Consider the following 26691-nt stretch of genomic DNA (forward strand, 5'->3'; position numbering starts at 1 on the left):
AACATGAGCAAAAACTTACAAATAGGTGAGATTTTCACAAACAGTTTAAAGTTACTGTCACAGAAACTCTGTGAATAGGTGAATCTGTGAATACTGAACCATGAATAGGCGGGGGGTCTACTGTACTTATAGTACAGGTCATTATGTGAAACCATTCATATGTAAGTGCTAAAGAAATGAAGAAAAAAACTGATAAAAATGAATGTTGAATGTTCCAAATATGGCTCTTCAGCATGGTAGTATGTCATGGTAGATGCAGGCTGTGTAGTTTTTGTAGAAGTGTTTTTTAATATACTTACGACACTTTATTTTCCTATGTTAACAATTACTGCTGCTGATGTACATTTTGGAGCTGCTCTTCTAGTTTATACCAAGCTTGATTAGGCAGAAATAAAACACCCGCAATGCCTCCACTTGTGTGTGTTGCCAGTTATAAATCTGCCAAACTGAATCATTTACAGAGCCGTAGGTGGTCTGCATGTGTACCAAATGATTTCCATTTGATAAGTTTCCTTTGGGGTACCTGTACCTGTGTCTGCATGGCAGACAGAGATGTCATCAGGTTCTGTAATGCTCGGTGATGTGATAGTCCTCCCTCGGTGTGATCCATCTTGGTGACAATAATCTGTTCTATAGACAGTCATATATGCCCACTGTGACATTTGTGCTCCTCTCATGGTGTGTAACTATCAAACTGACTCAACAGTTTGTTCAAATTCACCCAGTTTTTTTTTTTTTTTTTTTTAAATAGAGAGATGCGCGGAGGTTGTTGGTTGATTTCTGATCTCCGGGTTTTGTAAAGCTTTGAACTGCTGATTCCAATTTCTATTTAAGAGCTATAATTAAACAGCGCTCAACATCTTTTATCCAGCCTGGGTAAGAGGTCATTAATTTTTTATTTGAGAAGCAGAGACGATGTCTGACTGTGCATGTGAGGGAGCAGTAGCTGTGAGGCAGACGAAATGATTCAGAGTTGACATTTGAAACTGTTTTTAGCGTCTGGAATTTGTGATTAGCCTGATAGCTTTATTCCTCAAAGAGGACACATGTAAACTCAAAGATTTCCAAAGCACTGCCAGCTTTTCTAAAGCTCTACTTTCTATAACAGGGAGAGGTTGAAAGGAACAACAACAACAAAAAAAGCTAAACCTCTAAAATCAACGTTAGAGGTTTAGTTTGGCTAGCATTTATGGAATTGCGTCCAGGATCAATTAGCTCCTTCATCGAATTAACAAAACATCCCAAGAGTGGGCACAAATAGTTGATGTGTGGCAGACGGTTCTTTTTCACACCAAAAAACATCCAAAAAGGAAAGGTGCAACGTGACGAGTACCTGCTAATATCAAGCTCTCTGTTGTAGCAGGATGAATAACCAGCTAGACCACTGCCTTTTAAAAGAAAGCTGTACTTCATCCTTCTTCTGTTTTAAACACCCTACTGGTGCTGAAAATAGCTCAAATTGATTCTTCCTGACGTAGCAGCCACCACATTAAACAGGGTTATGGGCTAGCGCAACATGGTAGCTCTTAGCTATATAAGCTAATGAGACAAAGATAGCATTTTTTTTAGTTTCTGGTTAGAAAACCGCATTGATCAAGCTAAAAACATTGGATTCCAGTAACTACAATGTTTATCAAGGATCTTCAAAAAGTTTGTTTGTTTAAATATTGCATTAATTAAAATAGACATTAGCATGCTTATGGCCTGTGGGTGGGACTTAAGAACATTAGCTGTCTTTTTGAGGAAGGGATGAGGCAGGGAGATTTTTTTCTTTTTTGCAATGCTCTTTCTGTTGTACTTTACTAGAAATCTAAGATTCTTGAGATTCCAGGGATGTATGCCAATACATGATACAATCTTAACCGTAGACAAAGTTGATGCATTTGTGAAAACACTTGGAAATGCAAAATAACTTCCAACTCATCACTTGAAGCCTCATATCATTGACAGAACAGAGCAACCTTTTATTAAAATGATAGTTTTACATCCACAAGGGCCTAATTAATGTACTGTAATAAAATAGTTTGTCCCCGGCAAGTTTTACATCCACAATCCAATATAATTTGCCTCTGAAAACCTTCCCTATTTCACCTCAAAGTCCTTTAGTAAGCTCGGTTTTTTGTTTATTTTGTTTTGTTTTTGTGGGTTTTCTTGTGTTAATGGTAAAAATTGCTGAAACTTTAAATGAAAAAAAATCAGCCTAGCAGCTATATGCAAGTCAATTGTAATAACTGCTGTGTACAAACATTAATTCAGACAAAGGGGTAAAAAAATATCAACAAAATAATTGAACTCAAAGAAGTTTCATTGGCTCCATTGGGGGAAACTTTCTTTTGGGGTTATAGAATAATTAACTGCTTGAAAAGTTGCCAATTGCTCCACTGATGAATAAATAAATTCACAGGGCCTCTTGAAAGCGACTGTCAGTTATCAGTGATGAATATTTCCTCTCGAAACCTCATCTGATTAAATGGCCTTTTCTTGTTTTGTTTTTTTTTTCTCCAGACTTGAGTTACAAATGGCTCCTTAATATGCATGATTTTACTCCTCATGTTTTAAACATCATAGTGTACAGGGGATTCTCTAAAACCATTTTAAAATCTGATGCCCGCTTGTTTTATTTTATTTTTTATTTTTTGCTTTTCGCATCGTTTGTATTTGCTGAAACGGAGATGGATTGTCTCGTCCTTCGTTCTCCCAGAAGCCGGGGAAAAGAACAAACGAAGACAAAGCAAATAAAAACAAATTAAAACCAGGTTGCGGAATTCATGCAGCCGAATTTCACGCGGAGCCTTGTTTGTGTGAAGCCTCTTTTTTCCGATTCCTGCTTATTCACTACTACTTTTCCTCTACTCTCTCCCTCTTTTCATCCTCCCTCCCTTCCCATCCATCTGTCTATTGAACCATAATAGGAAACCACAGTCAGATATCAAGAGCAATTGTGGCCATCAGAGTAATGGACATTAACGACAATGCCCCTGAGTTTGCCACTGAATACGAGGCCTATCTGTGCGAAAATGGGAAACCTGGACAGGTAAGGAAAGAAATGACTCATTCATCAAAGCAGCGATCTATCACTTTCCTACTCTCTGTCCTTTTTCCTTTTCTCCCTCTCCTCCCCTGTAATGATTGGCCACAATGAATTATAGCCTATTTATTTCACTGGGAAACCACAGAGGTGGGAGTACAGACCTTTTCTCTCTGAAACAGGCCTCCGTCGACACGGCGGACACCGAGCGAACGGAAAATGAGCGCAGTCAGGATTGATCAGAGGGGATCATAATTCTAGACTGTCTTTCATGTCTTCCTCCAGATGGCACAATGCTTTCCCCAGCCAAAAAAAAAAAAAAAATCCTGGACAAGTACTTAGTATTCTCCTTCTCATCAATCGCCCTCATTCAGAGCAACTGTGTACGTACAATAGGGAGCTTTATTCAAAGGGTGAAGAAGAGGGGGAAGAAAAGGAAGCGGAGAAAAAGAGAAACTGTCCTGCAGGTCCCGAATTTAAATTTCCAATCAATCATCGGGACGTACAACCTGGGAAGACCCGTGAGGACAGATTAACAGATAGGTCCAGGAGCCTGAAAGTGTGTCAAACTGGAAAGGAGCTCACTGATAATACAGGAATACGCAGTAGGAGTGCAGCCATACATTCAGCTCATGAGAGAAGACGACATCGGGTTCACAGAGTGGGATTTGTGAAATATTTCTGGGGCCAGAGAAAACCCAAAGCTAATCCCTGTTTTCTGTTTTGCCATGTAGGCTGGCATATTAAAAAAAATAAAAATGAATTATGTGGAGGTAAATGTGAGAAAATGTAGGAGGTTTCATGGAAATGTCACATAATGTCTGTAAACTATGGCTGCCTTTTATTTCACTATATTGTTGAGCAAATTGACGTTTACAAAATAAATTAGGAAAAAGTTCTGGCGATATGATGAGGTGGGTTTTTTTGGTTTTTGTCAAAACCTGTTTATTTTGCAAAACTGCTATGAAAACTATTTTTTAGCAACAAACAATTTAGATAATCAACAAGGAGGCATTGCCACTGGCACAAACCACAAAGAAGATGACAATAGGAAGTAGTTGGAGAGTGATGGAGGAGGCATGTTTTTAATGCCTTACTGAGTGAACAAATTTATTCATGTCTGATTTTAGTTCCGTTTTTTATTTCATTCAAACACCACAATTCTGAAATTGTTTTGTCTTTTTTGACATTAGCACGTTCAGGTTTGAGCTGCTCCACTTCTGAATCGTGCATTTATATTGTGATCAAGGGTTCAAACTGTTTTATTATTTCTTTTGCTGTGACTTCACCGTTTAGTTTATGTACATTTTCAACAATGGCCTGGTCTTCTTGGAATGAATGAAAAGTTTTAGGGAATTTTTTAATACTTTTAATGTCTAACTTTACAAACATTTCTTTAGTATTTGGCAGGTATTTCTTTTTAAGCTGCATAAAACATTTTTTGGGTATCCTTTCACAATCTTCTAATAGTTTACTGGGTGTTTGGCCCATTTCTCCTGACATAGAGGGTCTTTTTTTTTTAAAGGTTTTATTGGTTCTATTGGGGTCCAGCTCTACCCTTCGATATTCTAAGAAACTGATATCAGGTCTTTGTGATGGCCTTTGTCATCTTTATACACCTTGCAAATATTTTTTCATCATGTGTTTGGAAGATTTTGTTTTGCTCCCAAATTTTAATGTCCTTCCTGGTTTCTTAAGATGTTGCTTCAATACTTCCACTTGATGTTCCTTTTCTTATGATACTGTGTATTAAACAGGTTTATTTGTCTTTTTATATAGTGTAAGTAAGTCCATAATTGGTTCCAATTATGGACTAACATCATTTCATCAGAATGAGTAGGCTGTGTTCTCTAATGGCTTTGCCCCGTCTGCTTTGTGTATCCTCTCGTCTTGTTTTCAACACAGGTGATTCACACCGTCAGCGCCGTAGACAAAGACGACCCGAGCCAGGGTCACAGATTCGACTACCGCCTGGTCCAAGAGATGCAGAGCAACCCCAACTTCACCATCAAACACAACCAAGGTGAGGAAAACCAAATCAGCCTCCTGGAAATCAGCTGTTTCAGTGGGAGAACGACCGAAGTGTCTCTGAGTTCTCCCTCCCTTCACCCCCCATCTCCCGCCTACAAGTCTTGTCTCTTGCCCACGGCGTATTAACCGTACCGCAGATGAAATCTGGTGGATCAGTGTAGCTCACAATTAGCAGATGTGAAATTGTTTGGACACCAGCTTCTCGTTCACTCCCCAGTGCATTTTGAGGCAAACTAAATGAGTGGGATCCAAATGGCTTTCTGTGGCAGTCTTGCAGCTCAATGTAGGGTGACATCCTAGGAGCCGTTTCGCGGCAGATGGTGCTACATTTATTTGCTAAATATTCTGATTGCTTTATGTGCCATTTTCTCTCGTCTTAATTCCATTCCTCCTTTTTCTGCTTTTGTTTTTTTTTTTTTTCTCTTCCACTACTGGCTCTGAACAGGCTATGTTCCAAATGACGTTGTGTAATGTCTCAGCTCGGGGCAAAAAAAAAAAAAAACCCTCTTCATATGGTACTGGCCTTCTGTTTGGTTGGAGAAGCTGCAGGCTAATTTACAGCAACCTCTCTCAGATGGAGGAAAGTACATAGAAATCAGGTCATAAAGTGGACTCACTGTCTTCTGTCTGAAATAAAAACCTCTTACTTTGTAATAGGTACTCAGTGGGCAGGAGCATGGCATCAGGGTAATCACAGGAAGCATAAAAATAGCCAGTGAAAAGCATATCACTCTTTTTCTAGCATATCAAGCAGCGACAACTAAAGCGAGGCACAAACCAGATCCATTTTTCTTGTCATGTGTGCAAATATCCAGAAACAAAGACTTGAGTTCTGTTCCTGTGAGTCTGCGGTGTATAAAACAGAAAGGGTCGCAGGTTGCATTTGAAGTATTATCATTTCTGATCTTTTATAGCTTCTCACCAATTAATTGTTTGTTTTAGCATTTTATCATGTTTCAACCGCAAATTTCAATGTATTCTAATAGTTAGGATTTTAAGTGACATATTAAATCAAAGTAGTGTGCAATTCTGAGGTAGCTTTCGCAAATAAAAGTGTATGATGCATTTATATTCAAGCCCTATTACTCTAATGCTTCTCATTAAATTCCAGTGCAACTAATTCCCTTCAGACATCACCTAAGTAGTAACTGGAGGTAGCATGGGTGTAATTAAAAGTCAGCTGTTTTGGGAAAACCTCAGAGGTTTTGTTAGAGAACAACCTCCATCATAAACTACCTCTCCATGGGCATGGCTTCAACCCATTCTTCCCCAGTCATTCCCGGCCAGATTTGTCTGCATTTCCAGATCCTGAGTGGTTCTTCGAAGTCTTTTGGAACCACGTCAGGGGTGGTACAGGCCGGACATAACGGGGTGTTGATTTACGTCAATAAATACATCCCAACCGCCATTTTCAATTTCAATTTGTGACAAGACTGTAATAGCTGGCAAGATGGCAAACTACAAACATATATTTCTATGGTCAGACCTTAAGATCCAAACGTTTTTAATCAGTCGTGATAGAAGAGTGCAAACAGCATCAACTGAATGGGGCAACCCACCATGAATGAATATACAGAGATTTCAGAGAACATGCACAGCCAAGGATACAAGCAGCAAGATGACAACCATAGAGCATTGACCACATCTCCTGGACCGCTCATGTAGTGTAGAAGACTCAGTTCAGACCAGTGGAGACTCAACCAGTTTGACTGGAACTGCACCACACATTAGCAGGCTAGAGTGAGACATGGCAATGGAGAAGGGTCTATAGAGTCCAACGAACACAGCAGGGCATGTCAGGGAGAAAGTCATGGAGAGATTTGAAGTAGGGCTAGGTTCTGAACCAATGTCTCCATCTCACGTAGAAATGGAAATATTATTGCCCAACTAGAAGCCTACCTAGATCTGGCCATCCACCAATAAACAGGCCAGAGAAGCAGCCAAGAGACAGTCGGTAAAGGAGCTACAGGACAATACGAACCCTGTTGGAGGCTTCAACAATCTTCACTTTAAAGGACGGCAATGACCCTAACCAGAGCTTGGGAATGGTTTATGACAAATCATTTAGCCCAGTCAAAGCCCAGACCTGAATCCACTGGCAGAATCTGAGGCACAACTTGAAAAGTGATGTTCACCGACTGCTCTCCATTCAATCTGACTGAGCTTGTAATCTCTTACAAAGATTTCCATCTCTAGATCTCGACGCTTACAGAGACATACCCCAGGCAACTCGTAGTTGGAATTGCAGTAAAATGTGATTTAACAAAGTTTTGACTCTGATGTATTGAATCCAAGGGCACACCACACTTTTATGTCTTTTATGTTGGGGAAAAAAACCCTCAAAAACATGCATCATTTTCCTTCCACTTCCACAATTATGCACTACTTTGTGTTGATCCATCACATGAAATCCCATTACAGCTCTCGATCTCTGTGGTTTCCGCTATGACGAGCAACAATTTCAAGGCGCATGAATATTTTTCAAAGCATTGTAGTCCATAAAAAAATTTTCCCCGCCGCAAACGAAAGAACAGGCTTGCATTAGACCGAACAACAAAACGGCTTCATTTCCCCCTCCGACTTTCCTAAAGCCACAGTAAATGTGTTGTGTTGCGATTCAACTCGATGCAGCGCATCAACACACCACACCACACTACACCTGCCACTTGTACATAATATTGTTAATTCCAAACAGAGAAAAGGAGCCCGTTGCACCGTATCCCCCTGCACTCCAGTGGCTATTTCTATCTGAACAGGCAGCTGTGGGAGACACTTGAGTGAAGAGCATCAGGGCCTCTGTCAGCCTCTGTACGTGGCTTTTGTTTGCGATGATGAATCTAATTGTAGGGTTTACACAGTGAAGAGGTTAAGGGTTGTCAGCCAACGGGAAAATAGCTAAGATTCTGAGTAGCTGAAAACAAGATGCTGTATACTTTGAATCGGCGTTCTCTGGTTAGGAAAGAACTCAAAAACATTGCCGTTGTAAGAAACAAAACCGGCAAAAACCATCAGGAAAAAGGCAAGGATGCAAAAAATTCTAATTTATATGACAAGATAGCCAATTATTGAGGGTTTAAGATGTTTTCCTGCAACTTTCAATACACAGTAGTTCTGTAGATACATTCGCAAGAAGGAATTTAAGACATTCTGTAGTTTAACCAATGGAAGATATAGTATTTTAATTTAAAGCACTAATGGTTCCTGTATCTGTAGTGTTAGCTTTCCTTTAGTTGAGTGGTGGAAGCAGCACACCGGGGACTGGAAGGGACTGGGTCAGTGGGTCAGTCTTATACATTTTTTTTTTCAAAATTGATTTAATTCAATTATAATTTTTTTTTAACTGAAAAACAAACTTTTAAATCAAATGTTATCTCTAAGTGAGTTAATATATAACTCAGAGAGTGAGTGAGTGTGTAAATATATATATATATATATATATATATATATATATATATATATATATATATATTTACACACATCTTTTTTGGAGCTGAATATTAGTTAGTCTTAAATATTTGCTTTTTATTTTATTAGACAGAATAGTAACAGTGCATGATTTTTTTTAAATACACACTATCATGAATTATTGTCCTTTACGTCCTGGATTTATTTACAATTATACATACTTAAAAATGTGGGGTTTTTGCTATTAAAGAGGTTCTAAATGAAGCAGAGATTATTATTTTCCCTTTAGCAAGTAATATAAATATGAATTGTTACATAATTACTCATAAACTAACCTCTAGTTAACACTAAAGTGCCCCCATATATCCCATTATGTGTAGAATATGCACCAACAGGCGTTACATGTTAAATAACTTTGTTATATTTTCAGTCAAATTTTGATTTGTATTGAGAATATTTCACTTCTTGTTGCTTTAGAATAATTATTTTTTCACAATTTCATATAATTTGTATGAATTGACCACTTGTGAATTAACTGGGACAAAAGCGCGTCCCATTGTGACCTTTAAGCAAAAACTAAGTATGGAAGTGCTTCAAAGTCAAAATTAGTTTTAAAAATAAACCTTTCCTCGCTCTTCATTTTCTTTAAATCGTAATCCAATTAAGTCATACTTTCTTTTTTTTTTTTTTTTTTTTGCGTCATCGTATGATGTATTGTGTTGGATATTTTTACTTGGTGTCACTTTTGCTGCCACGTTGAGCTTTTTATAGCTGAAATCTTAATCTGAACGGAGTTCTGCTTTTAACTTTCAAGGTGCGCCGTGTTCATTTGAACCTAATGTGCTCGGAGAATGAACACCGTTTTTGTGGCCTTTTATGTGAAAGAAGAATAAAAAGCAGCGTTCTTGTAAGAGCATTGTGTTTTGAAGGTAACCTACACAACTCCGTCTGTGGCTGAGCTGACAGGCAGGAGATGCTTCGTTCTATTTTTACAAACAGTATTTAACAAAGGCGATGGGGATGACCTGTATACCGGGACGCACCCTAACAGTTTACCGGGATATAGTTTATCCGTGCCTGCTGTGTGTGGAGTGCTGAGCGGTTAAAATGAAGTAGGGCATGCTGGCGCTCACAAAGCAGAGTGTACCACTTAGTGGCAGCACTTGTAAGAAAATAAATCCGAACATATGTTCACATCAATTACAGATTGTGTAAAAGCAAGTGATGCTATCATGAAGCGTTTCATCTTTTGATTGAGTTCTTTCTGTCAATGCAAAACTTCCATCACGGCTCTGGGTTTTTTTTTCCTCTCCTCTCCATGACGAGTCCCTGTGATTTCCATCCGCCTTCTTCGGCACGCCCTCGAGCGACGAGGCAAAGGTTAGACTATCAGACATCTTGTAGGTTTTCAATAAGATCGCCAGGAGTGGATTCTTGTGGGAATGCAAGTGTTTGATAATGTGAGCCGGGTAAGAAGTGCCAGCTAATGAGCAGACAGCTTCACAGGAGTGTCATCAAAGAGCAGCTGGCACCTTTCTGGGTCGACATGTGCCACCGTCTCTTCTCCGCCGGCGTCGCCCGCCGCCGTCCCGCCATCGACGCCGACAGCTTTCGAAGAGCAGGAGGAGCACTGAGTTCGGGCGTCACCTTCCTACGATTGAATTTCAGACAATTCCTCAAACGAGAAGCGAGAACAAAGAAGAAGAATGGTGCAATAAAATGTGAGACATTCTTAAAAGCCTGGTGACGGTGGATGTGAACTTAGTTTACCCTCGCTCGCCACTGATTCTTCACACCGTTTGAGAGCGGGATTGGAATCTGGGATTTTCACACATCCTTATCTGAAAATGAATTTCTAAATTCACCCGTTCTCTCTCTCTCCCTCTTTGACAGACAACTCGATCAGCGTTGTCGCTAAGCACGATAGCTTCCGGCGACAGAAGCAGGAGATCTACTTCCTGCCAATTGTTGTGTCGGACCAAGGCCATCCACCGATGAGCAGCACCAACACCCTGACCATCCGGGTCTGTGGGTGCAGCAGAGATTTAGTAGTCCAGTCCTGCAACGTGGAGGCCTACGTCCTCCCCATCGGTCTCAGTATGGGGGCACTCATCGCCATCTTGGCTTGCATCATACTTTTGCTAGGTGATCTATTTCTGTTTTTATAAAGTGACGTTGATTTACATTTTCTTGTAAGTCGCCATCCCATTGAACTTGAGCTCTCTCCTTTGTCATGTCATACCCACACACTCTGTTCTATTTTAAGGTGTTCCTTTTTAATTTTAGTAGTAGAGTACAAAAACAATCTGCTCATGTACTCAGCCACACATTCTATCATCAACTGGAGTATATCTCTATAAGCTTTGCACATTCACAGACTGATGTTTTTCATCTTCCTTCTTTGCAAAAAAGCAAAGTCAGATTTGATGGACAGCATTTCTTAAAGGGGCAGTATTATGTAAAATCATTGTTTTTTTTAGCTTTATATCATGTTATAACATTATTATAACAATGTTATAATAATATAACAAAAAATATCTGGAGTGTTACTTTGGTTCTTTCATGCATGTTTGAGAAATCCTTTAGTCTCCCATGGCAACCATTCGGCTGTGCAAAATGCCTGGGTGAACCTAGCCCCGCCTTTGAGGTGTTTCCAGCCCTCCTCCACTCAGCTCCTTCAGACTAGCCAGCAACAATTAGCAAACACCTGGTGGAACTTCGCATCAGTGGAGCTCATTATGCAATCTACTTTTCAGTTCAGTTCTGGTAAAAATGTTGTTAAGGAGTTGATAGAGAAGCCATGTTGTGATGACTTCCTGAAGTCAGAGTTTTAGAAAGAGCAGGAATTTTTAAAGAGACAGTCACCTAATTTCAAGGTGCAAAATTATTAAGTGAAATTTCTTTTGTCATATTTGATATATATTGCATTTTATAACAACTGAAGTTAACATAGTTCCTTCATTATGCTACAAAAAGATTCTGTGTGGCTGAAAAATGACACTGCCCCTTTATGGTGTCAGAGTAAGAGAGGCTGAATACAACTACACGCCATGTTTTTCATCATTTTTTTTCCACTTCACAGTCATCCACTACATTGTGTTGGTTCATCACAATAAATCCCAATAGAATCAATTCATTGAGTTTTATGATTTTCAAAAGACATTGATACTTCACAAGGCTCTGTGTCTGTACAAATGCTTAGATTTGTGTTTGGGTAAAGCTTGACCGAGATTTCTTCCTTTCCTTTTTGTGTTCTCTTATTCCATTCCACCTCCTTTTTCGGACAGTAATAGTAGTACTATTTGTGACCTTGAGGAGACATAAGAACGAGCCCCTGATCATCAAGGACGACGAAGACGTGAGGGAGAACATCATCCGCTATGACGACGAAGGCGGTGGCGAGGAGGACACTGAGGCGTTTGACATCGCCACGCTGCAGAATCCTGATGGCATCAACGGCTACCTGCCGCGCAAGGACATCAAGCCGGACCTGCAGTTCATGCCCCGGGCGGGGCAGCACTCGGGCCCGAACGGCGTAGACGTGGACGAGTTCATCAACGTGCGTCTTCACGAAGCTGACAACGACCCGACAGCTCCACCGTACGACTCCATCCAGATCTACGGGTACGAGGGCCGGGGGTCGGTCGCCGGCTCCCTCAGCTCGCTGGAGACGGCGTCGTCGGACTCGGACCAGAACTATGACTATCTCAGAGAGTGGGGCCCGCGCTTCAGAAGACTCGGGGAGCTCTACTCTGTGGGCGAAAGCGACCGCGAAACCTGACCTTTGGTCTGTTAGGGAAAAAAAGGAAAGAAAAAAAAAAGACCTTTCTAAGTTTTTCTTTTTTTCTTCTTTTTTTTGCTTTCAACATATTTGTGTATTAAACGCTAGGGTTTGCTGGCTCATAGAAACGTGTTTCAAAATAAAAATAAAAAACAAAACAAAAAAAAACATTAATAACAAAGAGCGACCACCTTTTTGTATTCTTTTTAGAGTGAGGTTTAGCAGTTGTCATCCACTATGTCAAGCGCAATGTACTTGTCGAGCCAAACAATGTCTTTATTAGGAGATTCTTGTGGAGTGTACCTTAGATTCAGTGTGGAGTGTCTAGCAGTTCTTCGGGTGTTTGTCATTTGCTGTGACTGCAGGTAGCAGACAAAACCCTGGCATTTCTGGTAGTTACCAAACCGACGGTTGGTTCCGCGAAGATCGACCGGTCACCGTTACCCTATTCTCCTTGGACACCGAGCTGGACTACAGAAGCTGCAGTGGGACCATCTGGGTCTCCCAAAGGCCCCCTAGAGGAGAGATGAAGGGGCTGAAAAATGAAAAAGCAATACCTGGTCTACATAACAATGATGAATGTATGTAAGGTTTGGAAATCAAGCAAAAGGACTAACCAAGGATTGGCTTTAAGGTGAAATTGTCATAATTTGATATGTTCTCCGGTGACTACATTTCTAGACTATCTGAAAGCCCCGGGAGGCTCGCTTTATACAACTCTTTGTATTTACATGCTACAGGTGTGGGTCGCAAGTGTTACTAGCCTATAAAATACTGACATAAAGACAAAAAACAGAAATGTAGAAACTTTTGAGGCCTTCTTTTTACAGAAGCAACATTAAATACAATTGTAATCTACTGTTTTTTGACAACAGACGTGTTGATTCTTCATTCCTGTTCTATCGGTTTTTGTATATCTGTTCTTAAGTCTTCATTTATCCCCTTCTTCCCCCTGTGCGATTTGAAATGAGTGTGTTTAGATGATTTCTAATTCATTTTTTTGTTTTTCCGAAACACTTGATCACAGTTTAATAGCAGCCAAATCATATCATAAATTCTTGCAGGTGATGATTAGGCATTGGCTTTTTAACAAACGTACGCCGAGGTTCTGTGGCTTAAAAGTCTATTGGATCTGAAGGTTTTATTTGACTGTACAGTAATTCAGTGCTGTCCTTCTCCCACATTTCAATACGCACTCCTGGCTGAAAGACCTTTGTCTCCTTTGACACATTGAACACATCAATGTTTTTCCTCTGTACTTTTGTTTCTGGTAGGACTACTTACGTGAAATTCAGACCAGATGTCAGTAACAACCCAAGACATACACATGGATCCACATGGATTAATTAGTTAACAAATTAATCCATGAATTAAATTGAACAACAAGCACAAAATTGTACAGAAGAGAAATTAACCATGAAAAAGCTGCAAAAAGACACTAATCCAGGAAGTCGGATCAAATCTGTTAGTATTTAATAACAAATTGATGTGAACTGGTTGTTGTGCAAATTTATGTATTTTCTAAAGGTCTCCTACTGCCCTGTTACCAAAGATCAAAATGGCTAAAAAAAACTAGCCCCTTATTTTATGTTTTACTGCTTTACTTTGTACAGACGTTCTGGACACTTGACTATTGAGAAACGACCGGTTGCAATTACTAGGCTAGGACTAACCTATACTATTAGTACAAAACATGCTAATGGCATTGGTTACACACGTATTTCTAAGGATATAAATGCTCCTCCAAGTAGCATTGTGGCAACAATACAGCAGTGTAAGGAACAGTATATCCATCCATCCATCCATCCATCCATCCATTTTCTTTACACCCTTGTCCCTTAGTGGGGTCGGGAGGGTTGCTGGTGCCTATCTCCAGCTAACATTCCGGGCGAGAGGCGGGGTCACCCTGGACTGGTCGCCAGTCTGTCGCAGAGGAACAATATATACAGTACATTAAATCAGCCTCAGCCTGGTGCTCTTGGCTATATTTATTATGGAGGAAAGGAGGAAAAAATACAATCAGGAAAGAGAACTGAATCCACCATGTTTTGGTAAGAAAAACTTGCTGAAAGTCGCTTCAAAAGTTTGCTACAGGACAACTGATGAAGTCAATGAAACTTGAAGAATATAGCCTGGGTTAGTATTTTGAGCCCAAATTTATAATCTGTGAATGTCTTTGCACAGTCCCTGTTTGGAAAAGAAATGGGCCCTGTACAAATCCTAAACAAAACCAAACCAACAGTGAAGTCTGGAAGTGGGAACGTCGCCTTCGTTTAGCATATGGCATTGTCGGAAGTCAAATATTTAAAGGAAGGCTCAACAGAGAAATGTGCCAGAAACTGAAGATGCAATGAGAGTGGAATTTTAAACAACACATGGCCAAAGAAGCTGAATTAGTTTTAGAGAAAGTACAAGAATCACCAAGTCAATCATTCAACTTGAATCACTTTAGAAACATAATGAAACATCCAAACAAATGCAGGAGGCCCCCAGAAAGTTGAAAATGGTCTGTGTGGAAGTATAGGTCAAAATGACACCTGAGCAACACATGCAGCTAGTTTCGCCATAAAAGAGACATCATAAAGCTTTCATTACCAAAATATACTTTCCTAAAATACCACGTTCTCATATTTTGCATGCCTGAGTTCTCACCAGATTTCTCCCATAGTCCAAACATTTGACTGGTAGGTTAACTGGTCTTACACAATTGTTCTAAAGTATCTGTGTGGGTCTACGTTGGCCTGTGATGGACTGGCAACTTGTTCCTGGTTTTCTTTAGCCTCTCGCCCAACTGCAACTGGCGTTGGACAATGGATGGATGAATGTTCATTCATAGTATTCACCTTCTTTTGCATATTGATGATGCTTTCTTTGTTGCCCATGACAGATTAAACTTTAATGTCAGTAGTTCCTTTAGATTTACTGAGTTAAAATGTTGATGTGTTCTTATTGTCCCCACTCTCATACAGCAAACCATGCCTAGTGCTATACCATAAAACCATGAGTATTTTACTCAAAGTTATCGTATCGAGAATCTGACACCGGCCCATGCCTGGTGAGGAACTTACTGATAGTTATTAATAACATTGAGATGGTACTAATACATTTCTGACACATGCTGATTGAGAATAAAATTCAACCCAAGCCGCGTCCAAGGATACAACAAGTGAGCCTCTGAGCACAACAGTCCAATTAGGATCCAGGAGTGTGACTTTCTTCAAACATCAAACCTCATTTAGCAAACGCAGATCACATTAGCCCAAGAAAAATGAACACACTGATTGAGATTATGTGCATATTGTGCTCATACTGTATGATACCAATAATTAAAAAAAAAAGTCTTGTTCTGTACATAGAGTTACTGCTAACGTCATTAGCTTTCAATGAGGTGGTAGGTTTTGTCTCTGCACGTTAGCTCTTGCACATAATGACAATTTCAATGGCACTACAGCTGCGTGCATACTCAGTTTGTACTGATACAGTATTCTGGCAGTTCTTAGTAGACGAAACAATATATATGGGATAGTTCTACATGCAGATCATATTTTCTACTGTGCTTTAATGCTTATAAATGTGTATGTTCAATTATTTACTCCCTGTACTGTAATCTAAGACACCCTGTATTGTTTCCTACTTTGTGAAATATATTTTTATAAATATTGCTGAATGTGTTGGATTCTTCATCTTTTTTCTTTTTGCCCTTCAGTTTCAGTTAATGGTCACCAATAATGAGTAGTCATCACGGTGAGTCTTGACAACTTCATGACTGTTGAACATGTACAGCTATGTAAAGTCGGTGTGCTTGGACTGATTGAATCTTGAGAATCTGCACACTGATCCGACTTGACGTGATAGGACAGTATGTAATTACCACTTCATTATGCCAGCTGTTAGTGGGTAGGAAAGTGAACGTAATGCTGCTTTATTTTGAGCTACTGTCTCAGATTGCTTAGGAATTCAATGCTGGTTTTGATAAAATGAAATCAAATTTATACCATACTGTGGTTTGTTGCATATGGGTTTGTAAAACATAAAAAAAAGTAATCTTACAAATGCAGCGATAGGTACACCTCCTCTACTCCGCTAACAGCAAACCTAATATTTCGGTTAGCGCTTTACATAACTTTAACATACTTAGGTTTGTCTATATAATTTTTTTTAGATAAATTCTAAAGCAAAAATTTTCTTTAATAATTTTGTAAATTTTTAGTCGAATAAAGTTGGACCAACTGTTAAAAAATTTTCAAGTAGTTAGACTTTATATTTATTCTCCTATTTTGAAGTGAGTGGAAATTGTTTATGCAGCACTTCCTCTTCCTGTCTCATTATTTCTTTCATTTTTTTCATCACAGAATGTATCTGAAACGGACTGAAAAAAAATAAAACATGGACAGAAGAGAACAAGTTATAAACTTAAGGGCATCATAATGTCAAAATAGAATTGGTGCTCAAGGCTTGTAGTCTTTCAAAGGCGCTTTAGCATTAGCCTCTGCTAAATACTGTGTTGGTTGAACAAATGTTTATGGTAATTGCTTTAGGGTTAGCACAGCTAACTTTAATTAGCAGTGTCTACTGCTGGGAGCGTGATTATCAGTTGTACCACAGAGCAATGGAAGAAGGTGGCCTGGTGTGATTAAATTTAACAACACATGGTTGAACGGGTGCATACACTCTTTACCTGGAAAACATATGGCACAAGTATCCACTGTGGGAACAAGGTAAGCTGGCAGAGGCAATGTAATATTTTTGGCTGGGAAAACTCTTGGGTCCTGAGATCCATTTGGATGTTTCTTTGGCTTGTGCCACCTACCTAAGCACTGCTGCAGATAATGAACACATTTTAATAGAGCCAGTGGTAGCTGGGGTTTATTTCTGTAAGATGATATTTAACAGCAATTTTGAGAAGTTGGCTTGGCCTCCAAATTCTCCACAACTCAATCTACAGTAGTTGAATATCTGTTAGCTTGACAAAATAAGCCCCACTTCACAAGATTAAGGACTTAAAAAGAATCTCCTCCTTATAGCCTGGTGGTATATACAAAAAACACACCATAGAATTGGGCCCACTGGACTGAATAGCTCAGAAGATAAAATGTGTTTGTGGAGAAGATGAATGATATGAAAATAAAATTGGACACAGTTGATTTATTGCAGAAAGACTTGTGAAATAGAGGATATCAGGCTATGTTTTACTTTTATAAAACAGTGTAAGTTGTATATTAGGATTTAATTTTAAAAGTTTGTGGTGTTTTTGTCATGTGATCCACACTCCTTACCAGTTGGTGGCGGTGATGCTTCCTTCAGTTGTTTGCCAACCGCCAATATGACAAAGAAGAGGAAGCACGTTGCACCTTTAGGGATTTAGTGAACAAATCAGGGCTGCTTTGAAAAAAAGTACTACTAACTATTAGGTAGGTTGTCATAGTGTACCAGTTTAATTTGCTGTAAGAAGCCTCATTATTACAATTTGTTTTAACTATAAAGGCAAAGGCCTTTAAAATGCTAGTATTCCTTTTCACCTAGCCAGTATACTCCAAGATTAAAAGCAGGAGACACAACAGAGGCTATCATTGATTAATGTGATCTGTAAACACTCTGGTGTGCAAAAGCATCGTTAGAGTCTGTGGGAAAAACAAAAGCAGTTGCATTAGACTCCATGTATGTTGCCTGTCCACTGCTTTAACAGATTTGGTCAATTTTAGATTTCTAACCAACTTTAAATCTGTAACAGGCTACTGCTCTAATGCTAATCTGCATCTCAAAAGCATCAAGACTTTCCACTGGGAACCCTGGAGGATAGAAAGCTCTCAACGTTTCTTTTCCTTGTTCCGGCACCTTCTCATTTGAAACTGATGTTTTCAAGCCAATGTTTTATTTTGTTTTACTGAAGTTGTTTACTTGCTCTGAAAACTTGCTGTATCAAGGATTTGCTTTATCTGTTAGAGGCATTGAAAAGATACAGTAAACTAAGAACTATTAGCAGCTTTGAACACAGCTTGACTGAAAGTTGTTTGGCTACGTCTGCCTAAACTGCCGGCTGTGGGGAGGTGTCTGTTATTTCTACTGGTGACATTAAATTGCCAGAATTATTCAAGATAATTTAGGATCACACTGATGAGCAAGTGCAGCAAATTTAATGACTATAGGGACTTTTTGTCACCACCAAAGATATTTTCATTTGCTTACTGTACTCGCTGCCTGTACTGCAGCAGGAGATTGAAGTTCTCAAAGGAATCTGGGTCCTTAACATTTTACACTTTCTTCATTCTGTTTTTGAGCCCTTAATGCATCTGTACCTTCTCATGTTACTTGATGTTTCAGTTGCTTTGGATATCACTGCCTTTTTCTGTCCCACAAGATTTCAGTAGTCAACGTGGACAATCCATGTGACGGATCCCACCAAAACTTTGAGAGTTCAAGCCTACGCAGCCATTTAGTAATGGCATTACACTTTGCCTGCCACCATCTTAGCGCTTCCCATTATTCTCTGGCTGTGCCTTGGAACTGCTTGTACTTAGCGTGGTGCTGGCCCTCAATGGAGCCTTCTCTAATTGTTGGCGGGATTTCTAAAAATCAGCCGTTTTCTCCCTCTGATTATGTCGCATGCCATGCAGTGGCTTCACTTTCCATGATGATCTTTTTTCCCCTTCTTCTTTTTCAACATTGTTGCTTGAGGCATTCAAACTGAATTTTATTGTGAGGACCCATTACCCTGATACATGCCAGGATCTTTGCAATTTTACCCTTTCTATTGTTTCTGACAATACTTCTACTTCTGGTTTACTCAGTGGAAAGACTGGTGGACTTGCAATCTGAAAGCTGTGTGTTCAATTCTGTTTTCTTCCTGCCACATGTTGATAATTCTGGTCAAGGCACTTAACCTCCGATTGCCTACATATCAATCTAATCCCAATCTACATATCGGTTTGTGAGGTCATTGAGAGCTTTGGGTTATCAATAAGACTAAAGACTAAATAAATTCAGTCTAATTATGCTTCACTCAACATTTTCTGAATATTTAATCTATCCTTCATTTATTCCACTTCTATGTATTTTAGGATCACTCTTGCCTTGATAGCAGTGGCTTTCATCTTTCCCTTTGACTGGACATATGCATTTATTGAAAGGTCAACTCTTTAGGACTGGTCAAGCTCTGTTCGTTTCATTCTTGGTTGTGGTTGACATCTTTTCTTTGCTCTTCCTGGCTACCATTGGCCCTGAGAATGGTAGCCAGAATGCAGATGTTTGAAATCTTCAGAACATCTGCACTGGTAGCTCAGAACCTTCATCCGGCCTCCCCTGGAAAGCACCCTGGTGTTTTTTTATATTCTTCTGCCTTTTCAAACTGTTTCCATTTTTCTTTCGGCACACTCTCATTTTTGTCAGTCTTGATAAAGATTAGAGTATCCTTTAACTTCATCTCATCTTGAGGAGTTTTACAAATAAAAGCTTGATGTACTAATTACTGAAAGTCTTCAAATGGGTTTTAATCCATGCAGAAGTCTTTGATCGTTGTACGCTCACACATCTATATATATATAGTTAATACTGGTTGCAAATAAAGGAACGCAGAAGATATTAAATCAATTTAATGGTAAAAATGAAGTCTTATCATTAGATTCCACATTGCAGCAGGCATTGTCCTCTTCTTTCCCAAGACTTGCCAAAACATGAGCCAAGGTGGCATTCAAGATGCCTTTCCCCTCTGGCGCTGGAGGTAAAGTCAAACCCAGAGGCTATTATCTTCATACACCTGATACGTTAGTCAGAAATCAGCCATGAAACACATTTTACCAACTAATCTCTAGCTAAGTGATAGCTCAAATTGTTTTTGGAAATGTGCAGCCCTGGCAGGTCAGTTCTCTCATTTGTAGTCAATCTTCATGCACTCCCACTGCTGCGTATGGCTGCGGGTCTGACAGGGGTTGCGAAACTAAACAGTAAATCAAATTACCTACACACTTTTGTCACGTAATGGAAATGTCCCTTGGGTGACAACCTTGTGCTCGTTGTTCCCGGCTGATATGTGCCAGATTTTTTATAGCGGGCCTGTGGCTCCGGCTCGTGCGGCGCAGCAACTATAATTACTGTTGCCTCCCAGAGATGCCCTCAATTACAAACAAACTTTGGTGAATGCAAATTAAGAAAGCTGTTCTGTGTTCTGAATTTAGAGAAATGGCTGCAACGTGTTCCTCTGTGTCTGCCCGTTTGCCTCCTCTTCTCTTGTGTTTGTTTCTTAGTACCACTGCACCATTTAAGGGTTAGAGTATCTCCAAATGCCAAGAGATAAAAACTAAATTGTAAGAATTTGCTAGCTCCTCTCTTAAACTCTCAAGCTTAGCTGTTAGAATTTAGATTGTTAAACATTCTGACTTTACTCCACAAGTCTTGTATACTGAAATATTCAAGGCTTTGGAGAACGTATTTCCATGTCAGAAAGAGATCAGTTGAGCAATTACGAAAAGCAGTTTTAAATGATTATTTCTTTAATATGGACTAAAAGTAGGACTAAATGTAACATCCAGGCTTTTTGTTGAAAAGTAAATTACTGGTCCATCAAATGCTTCTGTCAGAGATTTCTAATATGATTCAACAGAGTTATTATTCAACCATACTGGTAGGTTTTCAAGTGTAAGCAGCGTCTTTAAGATTATGTTTGGACAATAGGAGTGCTGTGGATAATTTATCTTATTACATAACTTGAGCCATAAGGTCACTATTTGATGACCGGATATTCTTCTTTGAGGTTTTAGTGTCAGAAAGCAGAATTAGTGACTTCATCACTTAGGTCAAGTTGTCCAGATCCTGAAAAAGCAAATCAGCAAAAATCACCACACAACCATCACCAAGTCAGTTTGATGACTTGTTTTCTGAAATATTATTGCCTGTAAATCAGGAGTAGTAAGATACACAATTGGTCCACTTTTGTCTTGTCAGACCTCAGAATATTTTCTTAATATGCCACACTAACCATGAAACCTGGTGGTGTCATTCTTCATCACAGACATGGGAGCTGATTGGAGTTGATGGAGAGTTGGATGGAGGTAGAAACTGGTCTGTAATGGAAGAAAACGACTTTCAGGCTGGATGATGAACCTGATGCTACTGTCAGAGATACGATGCTGTGGTTTACATCAAAGCATATTCATGTGTTAAAATAGTCTAGTCAAAGTCAACACTTAAATTAAGTTGATAATTTGATGTTCTCAATTCAAGTTAACTAAGATTGAGCTTTTTACAAAGAATAGGAAAAAACCTAACAAAAACCGTTGATGTCCAAACTTAAAAAACTAGCTTAAAGGAAAAGCCACAAAAAAGAAAAAAAAAAAGGCCGTTCATTAGGTGTGTAATCTTATTTAGCAGCCCCAGGTATTTTTAGGCTCTTTGAATCCCTGCAAGTTGCTATTTCAGAATTTAGTAATGAGGTTGATGAACTATATTTTTATAATGTAATTCACAGCCCTGCTCAGAGATGCTTTGTACTTTTTCATTAGCCCAAAGCGCCCATACATTTAAGAAGAAGAAGATGTGCGCGGTTTCTCTTTGACAAATGAATTCCTCACCTTTCCTGCAGTAACAACGTCCCAATGGAGTTAACAAATAAACCAATTTCTTTTATTATATGAATCCATCACCTAATTACGATTGAACTTATTCAGACAGGATAACCTTAACTTTTTAATTATATTCCATCAAACAGTGTTTACATGTTTAATTTAGTCGACTTTGATCTCCTGAAGTTGCTGCACAAAATGCTCCACAACATCATTACAAAAGAAAATCAAAGCAAACAGCATGCAGGTGCATATAGTGAAATATGTGGATTTTTTTTTTATTTTTTATTTTTTTAAGGAAAAATCAAATGGATATCCAGCAAGATTAAAGGCAGGCAGTGTTAATGTTTATTTTAGGGAAGGGCAGAGAATTTTGCGGGGGCCATTAAAAGTTCAGAGCAGGGAAAGAAATCAAACTAATGGTCTAACCAATCTTGTGTTTTCGCCATTGGTTGCTGAACCATCAAACCACATAAACACCATGTGGTCTCTGCTGATTTTCTAATTCATTCTGTTAGCTTTTTTTTGTGTGTGTTGACAGGAAGAACTGCAGAACCAAAGCTATTTCAGCAAACTTTGACATCCAGTGAAGCCAAACTTTTTTTTTTTTTACCCCCTCTGCTTTTGCTTGACCCACGGTCGCCTGTAAATGCATCCACAAAACATCAGTTTTCTTTCTCCATAGTTTTCACTAGGCTTTCTTGCTAAATCTCAACAATACAAAAAAAAAATCCATCCTGCTTTGTTTTACCTGTAAGGTAGGTGGATATTATATACAGAGATATGTGCAAAATCTTAGTTTCTTAGAATTAAAAAAAATATTCAGTACCTTTCCAGATCATTGATACTTATTAAACTTTTTCATGTTTTTGTTCCATTACTGCCACAATCTGTAGCGAATTTTCTTGGAATTTTGCGCGATCAACACAAAACGCAGCTAAATTGTGTTGTTGAAATTATTTTATATGTCACTACCAGCTTTCCACTTCTACTGTAGACTGATATTTCTTTAAAAAGATTTGGACAATAACATCTTAGTCGTATTAGTTGGAGATTTTTCAGCCACACTCATTTTAAATTCTTGCAACATTTTCTATAGGTTTGCACCAATTTATCTGAAAAGTTCCTTAATTTTGGAGGATGGGCCGATATTTACATGTGAAGATCCACTGATCTTATCTAGCTCAGCAAAGGTCTCCATAGTACAATAATAATACAATGAAATCTGAGCCATTTCATTGTATCTCTGACTACATGGTCAATGTTGTTGTCCAGGTGGAAGCATGAGGAGGAACAGAGCATCTTTTCATGATGCTGGTTGTTCTCTCACCACAGACTAGCTGGATTTATAATGAGATCATTTTACACACAGATGTACTATTCACTCTGAAGACAACTCATTGCATTAATTTCTTGGGAGCATAACACTAAAGGGGGTGGAGGGGACAAAAAAAAGCATTTTTCAGACTTTTCAGGGTTTTATTGGTAAAATATTTCAAAATGTATCATTTTTCCTCTACGGCTTTGATCTACGCTGAGCTTGTCTGTCAACTGAAATCTTAATGAAATACTTTGACGCTTAGGTGCTGCCAAAATCTTGAAATCTAAGGGACAAGAACACTTCAGCAAGGCCCTGTTAACCACAAACCTGAAACAGCAGCACATGATCTGAGCCGTGGTTTCAGCAGAGGGGGGATGATGGCTGCTGTTTTGATTCGCTGGTCTCTAACACAGTGGCTCTAACCAGGCACCGTGGAGAGTTTAATTGACCCCCTTTTGCAATTATCATTAATTAGCACCTCTGTTGGTAGACAGTGCAGCCAGCAGACCTGTGCCACAAATGTCTTGCTGTTTTTGCAGTGCGCCACTGTCTCAGGTTCAGCCAACAAGCTGCCTGGAACTGAATGTGTTCCTGAACTGAACCGCTCTCCCTCCACCCCCCTTCCCCTCTGCAGCTGTTTGTGTTCGAAAAGCAACGTGGTCCTGCTGGGTCTCATGAGCAGATGCACAAGGCTCTGTTTGGATTATCTTTGTTTGACAATGCTCTGTTGGAAGTTATTAAAGCCCCGTTACTTTATGGAAACAACATGCCATACTGGGGCTGTTTTTTTTTTTCTTTTTTCTTCTTCTATGGAAAAAAAAACGTACACAGTGCATGGATCAAAACATGTCAACATTACTGTGGTTTTAGCAAATCAAGAGTTCAACATGTGACAGTGTATAAGGTAAAAATGTACTCATTGAATCATAACACAGTTCAGGTACTGCTGCTGGCTCTTCAAATTATTACATGGAGCTTTACTTTTCACACTTCATCTGCATGTAGGCTTTATTTTTGTTTAGAAATGTCATAGTGAAATCCACCGTAGTGTGATATCATTAATTGTTTCCAATTAAGATTGAATTTAGTTTACTTTAAAAAAAAAAATCAAGCAAAGGTTTGAAGAGTAACAGTAAAAAATAACTCAGCCATAACGTTTATGTAAATAATTAGATCTTTTGGCAAGAGACTCAATATTTCTCTTCAAGTAAATTGTCTCTTTTTACCATTTTAGTCAAAGTAATTATATTGTGCCTTGAATATGAGAGTGATAAACTTTAGCTAGTCTTTTATTTTGAAGTAAAATAGGAAGTAGTTCTTGAGTAGTTGTTCATCAGGGTCATCGAGCGAGCCTCCACCACTTCTTAATTGTTTGTGTGGCAGAACTTTAGGAAATCTGTAAAATGAACAGAGACTACATTCTTTTAGCCATTAATTATATTTTTGAGCAATTCATGATTACAAATTAATAAACTGGAGTAACATTGTTGCCATTTAGAGAAGTAGTGTCATTAACTTCCTAGGTCCAATAGTGGGCACTGCTAGCTAAACAGTTAGCGATGCTAACCATAAATACTGATCATAGACATTAGTTCTGCTAATGCTAAAGCACTGTGAAAGGGTATTTAGTGGAAGCTAATGCTAAAGCGCTAACCTTAATTCAAATTATATTTGCTATTGAAAGACTACAACCCTGCAGCATCAATTTAATTTTGACATAATTTACATGTTCTATAATAAGAGCATGACTATAAACGGCTAACTACTTGAATAATTCTTAGAGGTCAATAACCAAAACTTTGGCACTAAAAGTTTACAAAACAGCCAAGCAAAATAGCGTTTAGAATTTAACTAGAAAAATTAATTAGGGGGAGTTAAGTGCACTAAATGTTTTCAAAGCTAGCAAAATGGCTAAGTGCTAAATGAACAATTGACTATGCTATTTGCACATGTTTGTATGTACATCTTGACTTCAGTCCCTCAGCTTTAGCTGAAGCTTCATGCTAAACCAGTGAAACCAAATCAGTACGTGAAAAATGCAATACTAGCCTATATATTTTAAATGACCAAAGTCTGATTTCCCCTTATGTCTAAATTTCTACCCAAGTCTATTTGTGATGTATTAATTCTGATGAAAAGTGTCTGCATCACACAAACAACTTATATTACTTTTAAATGTACTCTATCCAGTCTGTTCTATTCCCCTTCCCCCTCCACAAAGTAATAAAACAATGGATCATTTTCATCAGTTCAGACAGGAGAAAATGTTGCATTAGGCAGCTCACTTTCTGCATCCAGCAGCTTGATTGATCTCAGAAATAACCTTAGAGATCATAGATCAAGGGTGGGTGTATGTTTGTGTTTTTACTTTGACCTTGAACTGCCATGAACAACTTGGCCTCTAATAAGTAAGATCTCGCAGAATGTTAAATATATATTTAAGCAAACGGTCCCCGTGCAGTCAGGTCAGAAACCCAGACACTATCGAAAACAGGACCGTAAAAATATGTTCTTTCATTTCTGCTACATTTCTGTCTGAAGGCTCCCTTAGAGGGCAGAAAAGTCTGAAAGGGAAGGGAAGGTAATCAGAAGATAATGATGTTTTCTCAGTGCTGATGATCTATGAGACGGCTGCTTAACTTCAGGGAGACCACGAAACCTAATTGATTTACAACTGGCTATAGTCCATTTAGTAGCTGATTTAGATGTACTTATGAGGAATCCATTAGTTGCAATCAATGGTCAATATTTAAAGTGAGAAGGTTAGAAAAAAAGGTTTACCTCTGTAAGTCAACTGTAAATCAGGTACAATGCTTTGTGTATTTATTGTAAAGTTATTCCACAAACCCAAATGGCCCAGTTAAAGTTCAGAATCTGAATGAAACCGGAGTTGATTTTGTATCTGTGGCAAGACTTGAAAAGATTCATCATGAAACCCGAAAACCAAATATCCTTTCCCCTCTAGCTCACAGTAATGAACCACTATGTGTTGATCTTTCACACGAAATCCCAGTTTGTGGCTGAAATGTGACAAAAATAATGAGAAGTTCAAGGGGCACTGACTTTTACCAATCATCCAACAGAGCGACGCACTGCCACAGCATGAGAAGTTTCCACAGAAATAAAAAAAACTGCCTTTCTGGAGACACTAAAATCAGGATGAAGAGACTTCTAACCATACTGTCATTTCAAAGCATGGAGTACTATGTTTGTAGTGTCTGTTTGTGTATGGATCTTTGGGAGAGAAGTATTTAGAACTGCCTTTTGTTTCCAGTTAAACTTACTTATGTGACAGATGGGTGCAGTTTGCTATGGGCGCTAGCTGCCTGAGACAGTGAAAGTTTAGACAAATCAAAGGAAAGTCAATCAAAAAACCCTCCCTATTGTGGAAGCTTATATGACAACCAAATTTAAACTAAAGAAGTAAAATAACAAAAAGAAATGCAGCACTAAGGAAATAAAAAAGCAGCTTGGAGGAATGTAAGTGTTTAACAAAAGATTGCAATGGTGATTTGCTAAAGAAAAAATAATCATAACATTTGTAAAAGAGAAGACGTCAAATTCAATCTAA

At 38.8% G+C, this 26691-nt stretch overlaps 1 protein-coding gene across 1 annotated transcript; it reads left to right on the forward strand.

Moving 5' to 3' along the window:
- The first annotated feature begins 2956 nt into the window (after positions 1-2956).
- Positions 2957-13210, forward strand: LOC148160156 (cadherin-8-like). Its single transcript, XM_088004605.1, has 4 exons — positions 2957-3034; positions 4934-5051; positions 10358-10587; positions 11685-13210. The coding sequence occupies exons 1-4, from the start codon at positions 2957-2959 to the stop codon at positions 12243-12245; spliced, it is 987 nt and encodes a 328-aa protein (XP_087860731.1). The 3' UTR covers positions 12246-13210.
- The last annotated feature ends 13481 nt before the right edge of the window (positions 13211-26691 follow it).

Source organism: Poecilia mexicana, unplaced genomic scaffold (assembly GCF_051168715.1).
Source record: "Poecilia mexicana isolate PSO_F unplaced genomic scaffold, ASM5116871v1 scaffold_3, whole genome shotgun sequence".
Taxonomy (NCBI): Eukaryota; Metazoa; Chordata; class Actinopteri; order Cyprinodontiformes; family Poeciliidae; genus Poecilia; species Poecilia mexicana.

Coding starts and splice junctions, on each gene's coding strand:
- LOC148160156 (XM_088004605.1), top strand. CDS start 2,957: ATGGACATTAACGACAATGCCCCTGAGTTTGCCACTGAATACGAGGCC. Junction 3,035..4,933: donor AAAATGGGAAACCTGGACAG/GTAAGGAAAGAA, acceptor TTTTCAACACAG/GTGATTCACACCGTCAGCGC. Junction 5,052..10,357: donor CACCATCAAACACAACCAAG/GTGAGGAAAACC, acceptor CCTCTTTGACAG/ACAACTCGATCAGCGTTGTC.